Source organism: Aspergillus pseudonomiae (assembly GCF_009193645.1).
Source record: "Aspergillus pseudonomiae strain CBS 119388 unplaced genomic scaffold BDV37scaffold_8, whole genome shotgun sequence".
Classification (NCBI taxonomy): Eukaryota; Fungi; Ascomycota; class Eurotiomycetes; order Eurotiales; family Aspergillaceae; genus Aspergillus; species Aspergillus pseudonomiae.
The window spans coordinates 55577-74386 of NW_022476000.1; the positions used below are offsets into that span (position 1 = coordinate 55577).

General features: G+C 47.2%; 7 protein-coding genes across 7 annotated transcripts; 3 read left to right on the forward strand and 4 right to left on the reverse strand.

Moving 5' to 3' along the window:
* Nucleotides 1–1456: 1456 nt before the first annotated feature.
* Nucleotides 1457–2030, reverse strand: BDV37DRAFT_279310 (short coiled-coil protein; the record flags this gene model as incomplete). Its single annotated transcript, XM_032086308.1, has 2 exons — nt 1457–1643; nt 1711–2030. The coding sequence occupies 2 exons, from the start codon at nt 2028–2030 to the stop codon at nt 1457–1459; spliced, it is 507 nt and encodes a 168-aa protein (XP_031945253.1).
* A 2283-nt stretch (nt 2031–4313) lies between these two features.
* On the forward strand, nt 4314–5544 carry BDV37DRAFT_205403 (uncharacterized protein). Its single transcript, XM_032079909.1, has 2 exons — nt 4314–4862; nt 4989–5544. Exons 1-2 carry the CDS (start codon nt 4420–4422, stop codon nt 5311–5313), a joined length of 768 nt encoding a protein of 255 aa, XP_031945254.1. The 5' UTR covers nt 4314–4419; the 3' UTR covers nt 5314–5544.
* Nucleotides 5545–9413: 3869 nt separating this feature from the next.
* BDV37DRAFT_268712 (putative glycosyl hydrolase) lies at nt 9414–11261 on the reverse strand (the record flags this gene model as incomplete). Its single annotated transcript, XM_032084227.1, has 1 exon — nt 9414–11261. One exon carries the CDS (start codon nt 11259–11261, stop codon nt 9414–9416), a length of 1848 nt encoding a protein of 615 aa, XP_031945255.1.
* Nucleotides 11262–12601: 1340 nt separating this feature from the next.
* BDV37DRAFT_279312 (RBM8 family RNA-binding protein) lies at nt 12602–13190 on the reverse strand (the record flags this gene model as incomplete). Its single annotated transcript, XM_032086309.1, has 2 exons — nt 12602–12832; nt 12939–13190. The coding sequence occupies 2 exons, from the start codon at nt 13188–13190 to the stop codon at nt 12602–12604; spliced, it is 483 nt and encodes a 160-aa protein (XP_031945256.1).
* Nucleotides 13191–14143: 953 nt separating this feature from the next.
* Nucleotides 14144–14910, forward strand: BDV37DRAFT_279313 (uncharacterized protein; the record flags this gene model as incomplete). Its single annotated transcript, XM_032086310.1, has 2 exons — nt 14144–14151; nt 14217–14910. The coding sequence occupies 2 exons, from the start codon at nt 14144–14146 to the stop codon at nt 14908–14910; spliced, it is 702 nt and encodes a 233-aa protein (XP_031945257.1).
* Nucleotides 14911–16047: 1137 nt separating this feature from the next.
* On the reverse strand, nt 16048–17125 carry BDV37DRAFT_268713 (Bax Inhibitor family protein; the record flags this gene model as incomplete). Its single annotated transcript, XM_032084228.1, has 2 exons — nt 16048–16531; nt 16596–17125. The coding sequence occupies 2 exons, from the start codon at nt 17123–17125 to the stop codon at nt 16048–16050; spliced, it is 1014 nt and encodes a 337-aa protein (XP_031945258.1).
* A 268-nt stretch (nt 17126–17393) lies between these two features.
* BDV37DRAFT_239473 (EKC/KEOPS complex subunit CGI121/TPRKB) lies at nt 17394–18644 on the forward strand. The gene is made up of 3 exons (XM_032080967.1): nt 17394–17731; nt 17794–17916; nt 17970–18644. The coding sequence occupies exons 1-3, from the start codon at nt 17573–17575 to the stop codon at nt 18282–18284; spliced, it is 597 nt and encodes a 198-aa protein (XP_031945259.1). The 5' UTR covers nt 17394–17572; the 3' UTR covers nt 18285–18644.
* Nucleotides 18645–18810: the final 166 nt, after the last annotated feature.

Genomic DNA, 18810 nt, shown 5'->3' on the forward strand with positions numbered 1-18810 from the left:
AGACTATGTTATTGTATGGGGGATGTGGGAGGCTCGGTTTATGGAGATATCTATTATGGGTGTGGCTGAGATGGTGCTAGTATAGTCTAGGACTAGGGACGGAGTGGTTAGGCAGGTGGTTGAGATTGAGATGATGGTGGCGTTTTGAGGCTTTTTCTTGACAATCCAACTTCCTCGGACATACGGCCGTGGTAAGGTTAGATCTGGTGTTAGGTGTTAGGCTGGGTGTTGGTGGAAGGGGACTAGCCTGGTATCAGCGACTAGCCCCGTACAACGGACGCTTGAATTACAAGAAACGGAAAAACAGTATATCAATATCTCTGTATTCAATCAAACCGCTCGCTTCTGGGTATGTTAAGCAAATGTCTTCAAAGCCAAACAATATCAAGCCGAATCGTCAGACCGGGACGATCCCAATGTACACGATAATCATGATGTTGAAATAGAAAACAAACAAAACAACGGGCTGCTCCGTGAAAATGCTTTACTCTCCCCGCCTCGCCTTTTTGCAGACCATGAGAACAAATGCGCCCAGTGCGGTTTCCTGTCGAATCAATCAAACAAGTCTAATAGGTAATCCCCAGTAATTTCCGAACGCCGAGCGTGCTATGTATGCCACAAGTACAGATTGCCTCCCGGTATGACAATATAAGAAAACCGCAGAAAGAAGAAAAGTAAAGGAGGTTGAAAAAAAAAAAAAAAAGGTAAGACAGAAGTAGAATCAAGTCAATATGGACAGTTGAAGATGGGCCCAGTCGGCACAGGAGAGAGACCATAGTGCTCCATCACGCAAGACGTCATCTGGTCGATACGAAGATCGGTGTGAACGGGATCCAGCATTGATCGTCGCCAAGCCGAAGTAGCACGCTCCTAACCGATACACCGGTGTGCAATGATGTCACAGGAGCAAACCATGTTATTCGATTTTCGCTGTAGTAAAACACTGTGGCAATCTCCATGCGTCGATCGAGGGAAAAGGCCGAATTCTACCACGAGTTATTGGCCAAGAGTGGTAAGGGTAGTTTGGTGCAGTCGACTGTGGCGAAACCATCGTGCGATACGTCCGCTACGGAAGTAGCAAATCAGAATATGAACTGGTGACAAATGACATTCGTTTGACGCCAAATGTAGCACGAGTGGCTCCCGGATATGCGCCGTTGCCATTCCGACCCCGCCGCACGACATGCAGTCAAAAATCGATTCCTCTCGTAATGTTGATACGTATTATAGTGCGGTGTGTGATCGTCCGCAGAATGGATGGTGCTCCGACAACCAGTCCAAAGAACGTGTCGCCAAGGGAGACCCAAAAAATGTGATATGCGTAGTTGCCGAAATGTACAATCGAACCATGGTGGAGACGTATCTCGTACAGTTCTTTGGTTTTCGCTATACAAGCGGAGACATCGCCAGCCGTGCCCATGGGCTCTACCGACCGGGATGTTGAAGGGCGTCGCGTCTATTTTTGCGACTTTCTGACCTTGGTGCTGGATCTCGTCATTTCACTCTTGGTCATGTTTCGGGTCAATCCACCAATGTAGTCCTGCAAGAATTTGTTTTCACTTTCGAGTTTGTCGTGGTCCGATTTCACTGCTTCAATACGTTCGGCGAGTGCTTGAAGGGACGACTGCAGCGCCTTTGCTTGTCTAAAACCATTGTCAGCCAACGTATCAAGTAGCAAAACAAGTGTTGGATCGCAATGTAGACACTCACTCCTGCAAGGTCTGCCTGGCCTCCTTTCCCAGCCGCTCCAGATCAGCAGAGTTACGTCGGGGACTCATCGCACGTGCGTCATCCGGGGGAAATTCTTCTTCTTCAATTTCAATTTCAGGATGGTCTCGTGGAACTAGTATGGAGGCACTGGGTTTCCGACTGGCCATACGTGGACGTTCAGAACGACCGCGGCGTTCGGTTTCTGCGTCGGAGATAGAAGACGATGAGGAAAGGGAGGACATGTGTGCGCGGCCGTTGTCATTTGGTTGGGGCATCGTCGGAACGGGAGAGGAACCGTGCACATCGGAAGTTGACGCCATGATTTTCTTTCTGACCCTGGTGGCGTTGTGATGGAATTTAAGGGCGTCTAGGGCTGGGTGGTGGCTTTTTCCCTTGACGAATTTGGGAGGTACGAAAGTGTGGTTGATGTGGCGGGTTTCCACGTCTCCAGAGTGGATTTCGGTTTCCAGCACAATTAGTTGCAAATTCAATCGCAGCTGGTCGGACTACCTCTAGCGATTAACCCCAGATAGAGAATCTGTGTTTCCGCTGGAGGTAGCTTGGCGATAATCGACGGCGTTGGAACGAGGAGGAGTCTCCAGAATGGGTATCGGAAACGCTAAATCCCGAATACAGCGATAGAAAACTGGGGCGGGGGGAAATAGCGCGAGAGAAGCCACAAGCAGCAACGATGCTCAGGCACAATCCAGGGGTGAGGACAGAGATAATGAATAGAGGAGAGGAGGAGAGCAGAGAGGGTCAAAGAGTTCGGGGGGGTGAAATCGCGTCGGTTAAGCGAAAGTTGGGAAGGCAACCGATACTCCGGCCAAAGCAATTCAAGAATGCTCCCGGTGGATTGAATTGCTCTCTGGTGCTTTAAATTTTTATTTTCTTTTTCTTCACTTCTTTTCCTTTGGGTTTCCCCTTGATGTTTCTTCAGTTTCCCTATAATCCTCCTGTGCTATGGTCGGCGATGGACTGGGGGAAGGAATTCAGAGGAATAAAAAAGAAAAAAATAAAGAGAAAGGGAAAAGGACGAAGGAGATGAACTCGTCGAATGATCCGAAAACGGGCAGACTAACAGCAGTGGGAAAGAAAGCCGTTCGGGTATAGTGTAGAGAGTGGGTTCTGGTAACAATCAAACACAATCACAAAGAACACGGAAAAAAGGGGATGGGAAAATGATGAAATGTGAGAGGGAGGGATGGAGGGATGAGGGGAGGGTCTGAGGGTAAAAAAATACTAAGCAAAAAAAAAAAAGAAAAAGAAAAAGCTACGCGGAGAAAGAGTGTGAGAGAGAGAGAGACACAGGCAGAGAGACAGGATAAGAGAGACAGGTAGAGAGGAGTCGATTAAAAAATTAAATCAAATAATAATCAATGAAGGAGAGAATCCGCCCAGAGTAGCGGTGGTGAATTTTCCGCTCGTAATAATTTATGAAAGAAAAGGAAAGAGACTAAAGCCGGATACTATGGAGGTACTTCCAGGAGACACCTATTCGTTGGGCAGAAGCAAGTATCGTGGTCGTACCTATGATGGAGCTGTACAACGCTGAAGAAGTCGTCGCAGTATTGAGTAGTATGATTGCTGGGTCTTGTAATACTTTTTCTTTTCCACTTCTTTCTTTTTTTTTTTTTTTTCTCTCTTTTTTTTTTTTTTTTTTTTTTTTTTTTTTTTTTTTTTTTTTTTTTTTTTTTTTTTTTTTTTTTTTTACGAACTCCGTACATATGTCGACTTAATTCTATTTATTTTTATTTTTTTTTTTAGATTATTAATGTTTCCATAGGGCATGTTCTTTTTTAATTGAATATTTGTTATTTCTTATTTTATTCTATTCTATTTTATTTACTTCTTTTTACCTCTATAATACGACGTTGATATTCATACGATCCCTTTCTCCTGATACATGGGTTTCGAAACAAAGTTGGGTGGCTCAAAAGACTCGTGGCCGCCACTGGGAACGATCGCAAAGGCAGTTCTGTGACCTGAAGGTATGGTATGTAATGGTCACAAAACTACACTAAGATATTTAGTATGGCACATAGTACGTATGTACCTGGGAGGAAGCACAGAGTCTCAAGTAATGATGTTTCGGTGAAGCGCCTGATTGGGATGGCGTGGTTGGGTGGAGGGGGGGATTTTGACTTGAACTTTTTAGGGGTTCGGTCCCCCTTTAGTTCTTCTCGTAGTCGGAATTTTTAGTTTCCTTTAGTGTACGTTAGTCTGGTTGCTGGGAGGGTGCACTTCTCGCTGTGGTTCGACACTGAGGGAACCCCGTCCCCTTGAGGGGGGCGAATATCAACCAACCAGCGCCCCTCATCGGTGGAATTCGAGGCTGATCCTCATTCATCCACCGCCAGTATGATGATCCGTGAGCTGGGAAAATAAAAAAGAAAAAGGATTGGAAGGAGCAAATTCCAACGGAAGACCTCACATTGGATGAACGATTCACCAGGGAACCCATGATGACTATACTCTTTGTCTGTTCCCCTGCCATGGTATAATCTGCTTGGTTCGCTTGCGACCTCACCTGATGGCATGGGTACCATTTAATATCAACAGTCGTACTACTTGACTCGGTAACAGTTAACTATTTCTCGACTACATTGCGCTATACTTTGTCACGAGTCGATCGTCTTCAAGCCAAATCGCTAAGCGACGGGCATTCCATGGTCCTTGATATTGGGAACGTCCCGATGTGCCGAGGTGATGGATCATACCGCCACGGGACGTACTTTTACTTCTGTGTATCTCTTCCGTAGTCTACTGTATGGGGAACTTCGATATATGCAGCAGGCAAGCAGCAGAAGAAGCAAAACAAGGAAAAGGAAATATCATGAATCATCAAACGTCTCAGGGGGGAGACAAAAAAGAAAAGGTCATGCAATGTCGATCAAGCGAAAGGCATATAATTCTCCATCTTTCAAAACCAGCAGGCGATGTATGCACTACATGGATTGCCGGTGGATTCCCAGGGAAGCCTGCCTACTTCCAGGAGAACCTATGATATCAAACTATATTCGCAGTCCGAAACTCGGTCCCATCGCCCAACATCAGCTGAAACTCCTCCAGCAGGACATGTCCTCATCTTCGGCGAAATCCATCTTCTGTTATCGTCAGGCGAAAAAGCTTACGTTCCGTTTTACTCACAGGTACGTAGCGAGGTAGAACTTTCCCCGTGAATTCTCCAGCACCGACTGGATACTCATAGCGGGATTGATCCTACTTGTGTCCACATGGTGTAAAGGTGTCAACCGCCGAGGGTCTAAGCTTGTTAGTCCAACGTTGAACTTTCCCCTTCAGTCCACGAGTCAACGGCCTGAGAGCAGGACGATCCATTCCCGTGGGTTCGAAAGTTTTCTGGCGGATCGTGTCCGCGAGCGACTAACCAAGCAGAAAAGCAAACGCGAAAAAAGAGGAGGCGAAAAAAGAGGAGGAAAAAAGGTGAAACCGGGAAAAGGATGTGCAGGAATGCCGATCCACAACCAACACCAATCGTCATCGGGGGGGGGCAGGTGCATTGAAAGAAAGGCCGAATCAGAATGCGTCCGATTGCTGTTGCTGATCGTGATTTTGGAAAAATTAAAAGAGTTGACATCATAATCCAGATACAAGGTATTTACTGCTTTAAATTTTTATTCTCTTACCCTTTTCTTCTCCTTTGGGGGAGCATACTCCGGAGTATCAATTGCAATTTAGCTCAGCATCCTTCATCCATGGAACACAGTCACTGCTGACTACTGATGGAGACCTGCAGAATCCCAGACCCCGTTAAGGCTATACTTGGGATCACTACTAGTAAGGACTAGATAATCTTTATGCAGCATCCTGTAGCTATAGTCAGATCTCCGATTCCCATTCGACAAGCTAAAAAATAGAGGCCAAAAGAAAACAAGGAAGCCCCGAAAAAGGGAATCGGTCAACCCAAAAGAGTGGGCGAAAAAACCCTCAATTCAATAATGAGGATTAAATTGCCGAGGACGATGGATGCGATCAATTTAGACGTTTCGGGGAAGAATCCGAAATTTCCACGTAAGGTTTAATAAAAGTCCAAAGGTCGAAGGTTAAGTGAGTTCAAGACTTTTGGTTCTTTTTTCTTTTTCTTTTTCCTTTTCTAATTTGTGCCAATTCTTGCCCAATTGGGGCAGAGACCAGGGAATCCCCTTACTGGTTCTTTGATTTGTCGGAGTCCACCGACGGGAGGTTAAGTTGGTTCGGGTCTTTGACACAGGCAGGATTCGACGCCCATGACGGCACAGCACGTCATAGGGAGACAGAGTAAAGTCCCCTAAATTTTTTCGACAGGCCATAATGGATATGGCTATAATCACTATCATCAACTAGTATTAACCTTCACTTATTGCATTACATTATCGATTGGATCTGTCCGGTGTGTTCTGTAGGACCTCGGTAGCTACATACATACGTGTAGTACTCTGAGTACATAAATACAATACCATCTTGTACGGGTGTCCAAAAGTACTGCCCCATTTCCTGTTATTTATTCTCGGGCCCGACTATTTATGGGTCTACAGAAGTATACACCATATATGGGGTTCTCTTAAGGAAGTACACGTAGTGAGATACCTATCTTGAGAGTGTTAACCTGGCAAGGAAAGCATCGCTACGATCGTCGCCTCTATCATTGATTCATTCACGTTCTTTCAGAATTAGGTCGTCCCGTCGATAACACGTCCGATTGATATTAATATGATTAACAGTTAGACTCCACCCCCATACTAAGTTCCTTAATTATGTACCACCATAACATCCAGGATGCGAACCGAACCCAAGATCTGACCGCTGGAAAAAAAACAAATAAAACTAAAATTAAAAAAAAAAAAAAAAAAAAAAAAAAAAAAAAAAAAAAAAAAAAAAAAAAAAAAAAAAAAAAAAAAAATCACACAGAAAAGACCGCCCACGATCTTTGGAAGTTTAATTGCCGCAAGGCGCAAAAAGGGCTGCATGTATCGAAGCCCCCCTCCAGTTGACAAGCATCACCGCATACCGTCGGACGGCGACGATCCGACCAAAAAGAACCAAGTAGAGTACGAAAGACAGAAAGCAATTGGTCTGAATATTTCCCTCCCCGGTCTCTTCATGATACACTTTCCTCGAACCTACGTACTCAGCCCTCTTCAATATGGACAACGAAAGGTATAAACCAACATGAGGCTAAACATTCACCCAGCCGAAAATCAACGGCTACTGTAGCATGGAACCAGTGGCAAGCGTTGCTTGAGCGCCCCCCCCCCCCCCCCCCCGCATCCGACGTGAACTGAGCTCGCATGCGTCCACTTTGACTTGAACTTTGCCGTGGGGGGTGGGCGGCGCGCGGACGTGTGTATGTGTGTATGTGTGAGAGTGTGCTTGTGACCTTTTCATTCATTGCTCCAGAGTGACAGTTGTCCATTTGACAGCGACAGCGGGTTTTCTGGTAGCGCGATTCTAATGTCATCCTTCCACGTAGTATGTACATACAACCAGACTACAGTCAAGGATGAAAAAAAAAGAAAAAAAAAAGAGATCAATGCCTAAGCGCTTTTTGACCTAACCGCTCAAAACGCGAGTACCTGGTTTCCCTCGTTTTTTCCCCCTTTCGCCTCTCTCCTCCGCTATACTTGCGAACTGGATACCTTGATGGTCAGCATCGTCATCTGTCATCAACAACATGGAACTCCATCGATTGCATGGTACAGTAAATCGGGTTGACCATACGGTACTGCGCCTAACGATCGAATACAGTAAAATAACCAGAAGTAAAAAGGTACCGCGCAGTTCCTTCATCCGCGTGACCGACTCCACTGATCTTGCGGGAAAATCAATCAATCAATCAATCATTCCCGCCACTATGGTTGCGGCCGAAAGCAACTTTACGGAGGAGGCGAAACCAACGGAGGATCCGTACACTGAATGTAAACGTCAGAGAAAAGTAAAAAAAAAAAAAAAGAAGGGAAAGAAAGAAACCAAAATCAACCAGATGAGGCTGAGTATGCTCTGATACGGAACGAACGAACACACAGAGCCATTGTTCCCTCCCCACCCACTCGCATTTCTACCTAACATAACCTGACCGACGTCAGTTCCAGTCTTATCATAGGGTCTTTTTTTTAACTTCCGCAGTTCATCCATGGATTGCCTCCCTGACCGAATGACGATGTTAAACCGACTGTCGATCAGCAAGCAGTGATCAACACTGATTTGGCCATTCTTCCATTCCCATTCATGACCCTCATTTCCCTCACCCCCCCCCGAATTATTCCTTCTCAAATTTCTCTGCCGTGCTGGGAAGTTTAATATCAGATGTTCTTGTTCTGGCAGACGAAGGAGAATTCGACCATTCTGATCACTTGACCGATTTCTTCACCGAGTCATGGATATAGAATAGATTCCTATCTGAATGAATGAATGAATGACTATGATGAATGAAGGAATGACTTGACTTGACTCTCTCTCTCTCTACCCAACCCCAACCACTACAACCCTATCACTACATAGCCCCCATCTCCCAAGATACGAAAACATAAAATAAAGTAAAAGAAAAAAAAATAAACCAAGATAAACGCTCCGGCACTAGTTGCATGTGGCTTCAAGCCATACCTTCAAAATTTGAATGCCTGGGGACCCAAGAACCCGAACTAGGGGAAACCTTGGCACGGCATTTTTCCCCTTTCCCCTTTCCCCTTCCATTTCCATTCCCTGATTTTCCCACCTTAAAATGGGTTCTCCGGAGAACTGGGACGACGACGGATGTTTTTGTTGGCTAGGGTTTATCGTAGGGTGGTTGGAGTGGGGACCGGGGGGAATATTGATAGGTTGGTTTCATCGTGACTACATACCTTACTCGATGTACTCCCCTGTCGGTAGGTACTTAGTGAGATATTTATCGATCGAGATCAGTTAGGTGTGTGGCGTGTGTGATGTCCTGTCTGTTTCTTGGGATGCTGAGTGGTCAGCGAAATGTCTGTCGAAAGTATCCAGCGAATATGCCCGCTCAAGGTGGGCTATTTTGGGTTCGGCCGAGTTGCATTGACAGACCGTCAAGTAGGGGAGGAACCCAGAGGTATGTCCTGCCCAGGTGGTCGTTCATACATGTCTAAAAGGCTGTACCACTTCATAGCCCGTTCAAATCCCGTACTTTTACCCCATTGAATGACTACGACTCTGCAGCATTGGCCCTTGCTCCGGAACACCAATGTGCTTCCGACATGCAGAAGGGATGTGTCTGTATGTCCGATCATCGACCCCGGTTGTTGGGACAGGCTCGTGTGTTCTGAATACATCATCCGACTGCCTTCACCGGAGGGGATCCGTTTACCTTGCGTGGAATACGAGTAAAGTTTGTCCGACAAGAGACCTGGTGATCAAAGAGAAGCCTTTTTACCGGTCTACATGAGCAAGGTAATGGGTTTCTGGTCTCCCTTGATCCTAGACCAGGTGGCCTAAGCTGGTCCAAGATGTAACAGGAAGAATGCAAAAAGTATACATTGGACCAATACTAGCAAGGAAATCATCATGGCATCCGCGAGTTCGGTCTTTCACTTCCGATAGACCCAGCCCTTGCATTGGCTACGCTGGCCAACTCCATCAACGCCGGGCCATATAACTCAGACCAAACGCCAAAACATAGCCAATCGTAAGAATGCTCCCAAATAATTTATACAACGCAACACACGACAGTGATTCCCATCCAGTGCCCAAATTTAGGCAGCATCGGGATGAGATGCACTCATTTTCCAATGGTACAAGGCTCGCAGGACAGCTACACCTCCAGATTGCGTCTCCACAGTCCTCCCGCGGCCTCGGTCGTTATAATCCGTCTGATGCAGCCCAAGAGCAATTGCATCGCCAGTCGAACGTGTCTGGCCGGGTGCATATGCGGGGTATATTGGTCTCTCCACTCCAAATCTGGAATCCCCGGATGAACGGGATGTCCCTTGAAGTGGCTGAGAGCCTTGTGCGTGGGCGCCGTAGTTCCGGTAGTCAATCGCATCCGGGGGCAGAGGGCTTTCGTAGATGAGAGCGTGATTAGTTTCACCGTATCGCCTGCCCCACCACATGCCAAACTTGCCGTCCTTGTCTCGAGTCATCAAAGCGGCCTCGGCATTGTGTTCGATCCAAGGCCGATATTTGCGGCACTGTGCCTGATGCCAATCATGGATGTACTCCCAGTCGCTGCCCGACCCCGTCGTCTGGTTCGCACTCGCCAGGAAGCGTTCCTCTTGTGGACGGATAGGTCGACAAAATTCAGTGAGATGATTGAAGAATATACCCTTGAATGTTTGTCCATCTTGAGAACAGCCGCCCCCAGAGTCGCATGCGTCCTCCAAGACGCCTCCACGGCCGAGGCCGGCCCACTCCTGACTTTTCATATTGTGCCAGCCTGTAGCGTTGATAACTCTGCGGACAAGTTCATGCCCATCGTATAAGTACTGCCATGAAGCAGTGGCCAGCCAGAGGCCCCTCAGCCCGCTGAGGATCACTCCTTGATTATACGTGTATACCATCTTATTTAGGACGTCACAGTTGCGGGTGCCGGGCTCTTCTGCGCTCTTCCACCCACTGACATGGAAACCATCCCCATAAAGACCCCCAATCCCCGTCATATTCGAGGCATTGAGCCATTTGTACCCCTCGACCGCAGCCTGCAGATGAGCGGGGTGGTGAGGATAACCATCCGACCATACTTGATCGTCAACACTGTTTGGTACGAAGGGTGAGTCAATCGCATCACCCGGGAAATAGAGATACATCGCAATGCTAGCCGATATATACAGTTCGTTCGTTATGGCGTTTTTATAAGGCGTTAGACGCGGGTTCCAAATCATTCCACCTCCGCAGAGGGAGATGTCCCATCCACCGGACGCAAGTCCATAGAAGAGCCTCGCTCTATGGGCAGCCGGAGTACGGAACTGAGTCCCATGCCAGTGGTGGTTCCTGGTTCGATTGGACCCTGAAGGCCCGACAAAGTGCAAATCGGAGTGCAATACCTGCAGATTGAGGTTTTCTAACCAGCCCAGCACAACCCACAGCATATCGTCATAGGCCTGAGTTCTGACTGCAAAGGCATCTTCACCAAAATAGAATGCTACGGTCTGGTCAAAGAAGTGGTTGATTAGGTTCTCGAAGGATAAAGAGCGATGCTTGGCAGTTGAGGCATCGGTATCTGGGAAAATACTAGACGAGACATCTTCCGTGGAAGAAGACAATGATGCGACCGAGGCCGAGAGATGTGTACCGATCACGGCAGCAGTCCAATCGATACTAGAGGGCCAAGTACCTTGCCATAGTTCAAAGTAGGTGTCCTGCATTACATTCAAGGCGTGAAGCAAATCTTGCAGCGTGCGGCCGATAGATTCGCTGGACTCGGGGGGGAATTCCGAGGGAGGCAGGTTCGATTGCCTTGACGGTGATTTGGCTGGTGCATCAAGTACGAGTGGTGTTTCTGGAGGGGGTGCCAGTATGTCTTGCGACCGCAGCGCCAGCGCATGGGTACGACATAGAAGCATGGATATGCAAATGAATCTAAAAATGTATGCGAATGCGGCCATGGTCCCTGTATTCTATATCCTTTCGGTCTTCTTTGAAACTCCCGGTGCCAAAAAAAAAATATTGTATAGTAGTCAGTCAATTAAAGAAGGCCAACTGACCGGGGGACCTCGACTAGAGGAAACCCCCACCAATTAAAGATGCTTCTCAATGCAAGATGGAGAACCCTTGGACGGGGGGACGAGAACCTCAAATAGTAAGGGAAAGACAGAGAGCGTCCTGCGGCCAATGAAGTCAAGAGAGAAAAACAACATTCATATCATGTTTTTCCTAGTTGAATACGACGAGGCCGCACTCGTCATAGACGAAGAAGTCTGCATAGGAAGAGGAAAGAAGGAAGTCGGAGAGTGCGGGGGTTAAGTTGGCACTTAATTCAATCTACGGAAGGTCCAGCGGGGACCAACCCGGCGCTTTTATACCCTAACTGATCCTTCTCTGGAATGCGTGCCGTCTTTGGAAACTCGGGTAGGGTATGATTGTTTCTACTGACATGTAGTATTCCAGGGTACTATTGAATGGAATTCCTCTGATTCTGCTACCTTCAATAAAGAAAAGATCTTCTACAAACCCTTGTGGTTTCTTGACATGGTGTCACGCGCCCCCTGGGCATCAAGATCATGAGTCCACACACAGTCTTCTGATATCGTCTTCGTATTTCCAATTGACATGCACTACCCCACGTATCATGATCTAGGACAGCAGGAATGAAACAGTAGCTTAACTTTACAGAATCAGCCGACCTTCTAAATCGATGCGCTAGTTGCAACTACTACCCAATTCTCTATTAAATTAGTCCACTGACGCACTAACACAGAAGTATGGAGCCAAAAGCAAGTATCGAACGACAAAGGCTGCACGGATCTTTGTATATCATGCGTTATCACGCGGTATCAACTAATCAAATTTTGGATATCCTAGTAATATGAAATCAAAATCATTGGAGTTTTATCTGTACCCCATGTTAGCAAGCGATCGAATATCTTCCTCAAGTGCGCGGTCGTACCAGATTGCTATTAGATCAAGACGCCAGCATGTATCTCTTTGGGTAACCATCCTATCAAACGACGAGCCTGTGAAGGCTCCACAAGAGATAATGCTGGCCAGAAGCACATTCGCCCCAGTAATCAATGCTCGTCGGAGCGGTGCGTAGTAGTCGAAACCAGAACCAACGTCTTCATGAATCTAAACCGTGGCATGACCTTCTCATGAAAAACCGACGCAGGTGAACTGGACATGTAGAAAACAGAAAGGGGAACCATGCCGGGCCTGTATCAAGCCACGTATTCCGAAAAATAGATCTCAAAAAAAAGGTTGTCTACAGAACCAATCCGAATGATATCGCTTACTCCCTCTCATCAGCGCCGGGGCTGCGACTCCTCTCGCGACTCCTGCTGCGGCCTCGTCCACCACGACCACCGCCTCTTTGCCCACCAGCCTTGCCTTTGTTCGAGGGAGGCGGCCGGACGAATGCATAGTCAACTTGAATTGTCTGGTCGAGCAACTTGGTTCCGTTCAAGTTCTTGATGGCTTCTGTAGCTTCGGGCAGAGTGGAATATTCGATCAAGGCGTATCCCTGCGGTAATTTACGATCAATATCTCTCCATTTTCATCTTGATAGCAGCCGTATAAATAAACGATGGAACCCAAGCGGAGCAAAATCCATGTAAATATCAACCTACCTTCACATAACCCGTCCGGCGATCAAGGTTCAAGTTGAAGTTTTTAATCTCTCCATACTCCGCAAACAGATCGGTCACGTCTTCCTCTGATGCTTCTTCGTGGATGTTGGTGGCGATCACAATCCATCCTTCGATACTGCGCACTGCAACAGCCCCGGCCTGGGTTCGTGGCTCGAAACCGCCGCCAGATTGCGCCGGGGCTTCCTCCTGCTCATGCGAAACTGGCGGATCTACCTCCATTTCTCCGGACATGGTGGCGTAAGAGGGGTAATAATTGGTAGAGGTTTGTAGATCAAAAAGGCTGCCACGAGAAGAAAAGCACAAACCGAGTTCCGGCTCGACGAAATCGTTCACAGTGCCTTGGGTCGCGGAAGCTTGGGAGCGATCATTCATTGCCAGAGGTTAGCTCGCGGTGTGCTTATGTAAGCGCGTTATCAGCCCTGATCGATGGGAACTATGGCTAGAACACAGCAGCAACATATTTCTAAAATCTATGACTTGTAAAGAAGTATTTTCATTTCTCACGGCGATAAAGAATGCAGTAGACTAAATGGTACTCTAATTATGTGATACGAAGCAAGTTTAACCCGATCAGAGACTCCCAATATGTCTTCCAACCAAAACTGATCATGCAGCACATTTTCACTATCCATTGTAGGATGAACAAAGATCTGTACAGTATATAATAACAACATTTGGAGATGCTATAACTGCGTATCTACTGTAATAGACAGAAGAGACAAAGCAGAGGACAGATGGCTACTGTATGGTCGTGAGAGAATAAAGCTCCCCAAACATTGTTAGCACGAAGCCGTAAAATTTCACTTGGCCTGGGTAGCCCAGAATACTATGCAAAACTCAGTTAAGTGACAGGTGCTCCAGTAGCCTATATCTTTCAGACAAAAGTCATATAGCCCTTGGTTACCGACTAAAGCATACTAGTACCCGGTAAAAGCAGAGAAACAGAGTGCATTATCGTGAGGGCTCTAGTCCTCATTCACCGGAGTAGCCCTATGCCCAGTCTCTTGCAAGCAATCAATGAGTGAATAAAAGCTAGCTGCCCTTAACTCGGCCCATGTTGTGTTTCTACTAGTAGTGATACCATCACACAATGTGCTTCTTCACAAAGATCATACTCATGGCAGTATCCTCTTGTCCAAGAGCAAGGACACACTCGTTGAGATTTCCAGAGCCCAGAAACCAAGATGCGCTGGTAAGCTTTGAACAATTGCCAGTCAAGACGTCCAAGCTCTGATAAACCCTCTTTTGCACGTCTAGTGACGATCCAGAATGTGGCTGTCAGCCTTATCCCAGGAAGAACAGAAAGGTTGAGGTAGTGTTGAATGGCGACCAGCCTGGCCAGTTTCGTCTACTTAATCAGCAAGGCTCGAGTATCGATGTGATCTTTGACCCAGTTGGGAACGCCATGATCTTGCGCGAGATAATCAATGACCCCACGAGGAAGTACACGTTTTGGAATTTTAGTGTGCAACTCGACGCCGCAAACTTGCATTTCAGGAACCTAGAAGGGCTTGCCGATGGCTCTCTGATACTCACTGTTCGGATACGAAGCTCGGCCTGTACCGTGAGAGGTAGTATGATGTCGGTGAAGGAGAAGATTTCTGGATTTGCGCCTCCTCGTCTTGAAAGCAAATTGTATAACGACCTTTACCTGTGCGACTGGCCGCGGCAAACGCTTCAGTTGTTCCTCCCAGAAGAGCGGCTCGTGGAATGGAAAACAGTAGCATTGATCCTCAAGTCGTTTGGAAGAATCACAGCAGACCAGTGGTCTGATATGGTGTGGATGGAGGACAGGCCATCTGTTGCTGGTCTGAATTGGAGAGCCATTGAGAAGGATATTAAGATCTACAAGAACAGATTGGTCGTGCCGAAGGCTAAGGGGAAGCAGACATACGCTATCGGTAAAGAAAATGATATCACCTTACTGCAACAGGACCCTGCTATTGACTAATCTACTTGGATCCTCGTGGCATCCCCTAAGGCTCCAACTCATGATATCAAGCAGTCTGTGCAGATGTCCTGGGATTTGATATGGCTTGTGACCCACAGTTACTAGGTGTTTGTATACTAGACTTACAAACAGAATCGTCACAAGATAACCCTCTGAAAAGTGACAGAACAAAGAGCTTCAGGAAATTGTGTAACCCTCTAGAGTCCTTATAGACATTTGCTTCACAAATCTAAGTCAATGACAGATAGGCATAGCCTTCCCATGGATAAGGGGAAGCCTGGGGCGCATTCCCCGACTGACCTTATGCACGAGAGTGGGCTTTATAGGTATGAGCGTGCCAATGTGTCTTCTGTGGACTTTAGGAAGACCTTCAAATGATTTAGTTCCTAGTAGGCTGGCTTGCTGGGAGGCTGGGCGGATGATGAGGTCTGTTTCGGTTTTTTTTGGCGTTGACACACTTGGTTGCGTTTGTACCTGCGAGCTGTGGTATGGTCAGAAATTACTAGATGCTTGTCTTAAAGCTGTATTTTGAGAGCGTCTTCCTAGGTTACATATGTATAGCTGTGAGCTGCACATACACGTCTTTCGATTCAAGCGAGAAGGTGGCGTCTACACAGAAAGTAAACAACCATACTATTTCTGACGAAGAAGTGAAGGCCGAACTACGCAATGACTTATTACCTCAACTAGCATCGGGAGCTCTCATTTTCTTTTCTTTTCAAATAAATCTTTATTTCTCAGGTGGAGCGGAGATAAGTATTTCCATCTCTAGACGTCTGAAATGAAATCCAGATATCTTTGCTGTGACGTTATGCCAAATTGATTATAGAATCGGTTTGCCGACCCTGCGATTCAACAGAAGTGGCTAAATTGTCTCACAGAATGAATTATATATGTGAGGCAGGCGATGAGCAGCTACCAAACAGCTACCCCATCCGAATATAATACATAAGGAAGTCAACGAATTGCGAAAAAAGCGAGACCGAATTGAATTCACTTTCCTCCAAGATTATCTCCCAGCGCCACGGCTTCTGGTTGTTGAGTGAGATGAAACCAACGTTTCATTTCGTGTCAGTTGTGGCCTTGTCGTTGATCAGAGTTTGACCAGTTTAGTTAGACGTCTCTTGATGCAGCAGCTTATTTTCGGTTGTTGCGCTGCATGGCCAAAATCTGGACCATACGGATGAAGATGTTGATGAAGTCAAGCTCAAGGCTGATGCTCTCGTTGACAACATCCCTCCGGATAAGGCCCCTCTGAGCCATACGAGAGTGGTGCAGGACCTTCTGCACATCGTAGAGAGTGAAACCACCGAAAACAGCAAGACCTCCATACAGCCAGATCTTCTCAGACCACATCAAAGTGCGGGTGGCGGTAGCGGGGAGGACAAGAGGAGCGAGACCAGAAAGAGCAACGATGGTCACACCGGCGAGCAGGGGAGCACCAAGGTACAGGTACTTGTCCTGCTTAGCAGTAGCACCGACAAAAGCAATAGAGCCCATCATTCCAACAGTGTAAAGACCAGCACGAGCAAGCAGAGCGGGGTGCATGAACATCAAAGGCGAGAGGAGGGCTGCCTGGGTGACGTTGAAGGCGGTCCAGAGACCGTACTTAGCCAAGTAGCTGGGTGTCTGTTAGAGAGATTCTCTGCAATACAGATCAGGCAGATAAGAGAATAAAGACTTACTTGTCGGGAGAAGTGTAGTAAGTACCATACATGGTTCCGATGCTTCCAACCAGGCCTAGACCAGCGACAAGCCAAGGGTTCATGGCCATCAAACGGTAAGACCATCCGTTCATGTGCATAGCGCGAGCAGCAATACCAATAATAGCGATACCAAGTCCAGTGTGCATGAAAGTCTCGTTCAGGTAGCTGCGCTCGTAGGGAGCCATGCCACCATCCTCTCTAGTTTCGCGGTTGAAGATCATGTTGGTTGCCAGGATTGTTCCACCGACGATGGCGGCGCCATACAGCAGTCGCTGAGTGAGATTGCCGCCCTGAGCGGCACCGTAGGTAGGTTGCATGTAGGTACGACGGAAGGCATTCTGGAAGGTCTGTCTAGATTTCGCAAAGATCGAGGAAGTGGCCGGGCCGAGAGGCTTGGATTGAGATGGCTTGAAAGGTGAGTTATGGAAGAATCGAGCAGTGTTGGCAGTCTTAGGGACTTGACGCAGCGCCGATGGAACGGCGAATGGACGCCGTAAAAAGAACGCCATGGTTAAAATGGGATGGCGAAGTTGATGGTTGATGATGGCGGTTTAGCGTCGAAGGAGATGCAGCTATTTAAAAGCCGCGGGCCGGTGATATCAGCATTTCGGCTTTTCCGGATTAGGAGTGTTTGCTCCCGTACCTCATGCATGTTTGCTTCTTTCACTGGTGCTAACCCGAAAGTTCGAGAAGTGCAATCACGTGTGACTCACAGCTTAGTAACGGGAGTCGGCGATAACCAGGTTCCATTCTCCGGTATCATAGTGGGGGAGGGGGAAAAAAGAGCTGCAGTTTTGCCGATACGGACATTGCATATCCCCGATTTTCTTATTCCCTTGATCTCTATTGCAAAGAGGTGGAACTGGAACTACCTTTACCAATTGACCGTGATTCTCAACATCTATTGCCCCATTGTCGGCTTTTAGAGCGTCAACGCGCATAACTATCAGCTCATCATGTCTTCAACATTAGAAACCATTAACCTGCCCCATCTCCCTTCTTCTCTGCCTGTGCATGTAGCTCTCTACCGAGACATTCAGAATGCCCCATTTCTTCGACAGCAGCTCATCTCCGGGAACTCGGACTTCGAATATGCGTTCATTGATGCAAGCATGGTATGGCATCGATGTCAAGAAAGCTCGCTAAAGAAATCAAGGACCCTGACCACGACATGCAGGTTCTCTCGAAAGCGCACGTTTCGTCCGCAATTTTCAGGGCAGTAAATGACTATCTCAATGAGCGTCTCAAGTCGCGTAATGTCCACTCGGAGATTGTGTTCTCTTTTAGTCCCACGAACAATGTGGGTTGATTTGTAGCTGATAACTCGATGCCCCAAGAGCTAACAGCTTGCAGATTGCTGACTCCTTCCGGAAATTCGGTATCAGCGACTCAACGAAAGATTTGTTAGTGGTAAAGGTGTCTATAACACCGGAAATTACCCATGACTCAGTAGCGACACATCTGGCACAATCCGTCGAAGGCTCACCTGTGCCCTTCAATGACGAGACTCTGTCTGAGATCGCAGATGTTGCAAAAATCAAGAAGGCCTACAAATTGGGAGCCCTGCCTTCTGCCCCTGCGGGTCAAGTGAACGGTGCTGGAAACAGTGATAGCATGCGACTCGAAAATTCCATTATCGGTGCGATTGCCCTGCGAGGGGCGACTTGATTGCTTGATGGTCTTTAACTTCCCACGTCGACCTGGAGTCCATATAAGTGACCTCAGGTCGAACGACTTCCAATACAATAGGCTCCATCTCGCCTGGTTGACTTCTTTCGACGAGACTCTATGGGCAATGGTGCCGAACGCAGGCGGCCAAGCGAGGTTAGTGGATGAGTACTCCACTACAACACAAGTTTTGGCTCTCGCTCCCTTGACACAGGCGCGAATGGCGCTATGCCTCTGAGCAACATTCGTGTTCAAATATTATATTATCAGTGACTGAATGATATGTCGCCTCGGAACGCCTATTCACGATATATACTACACAACACTGAAAGAGCTGATCTCCCAATACTGAGACTTGTATCTAACGCACATTATTCAAGAATACACTAGATCCTTAAAACAGCCTTCAGTGGCAGTTAAGAGCCCCCCCGTAGATCAAATACAAACGAATGCAAACATTCGCTGTTAGGAACCGGGAATACAGTCGGTTGCCCTGCCCACTGATAAATAATTCCCAAAGCGGTAA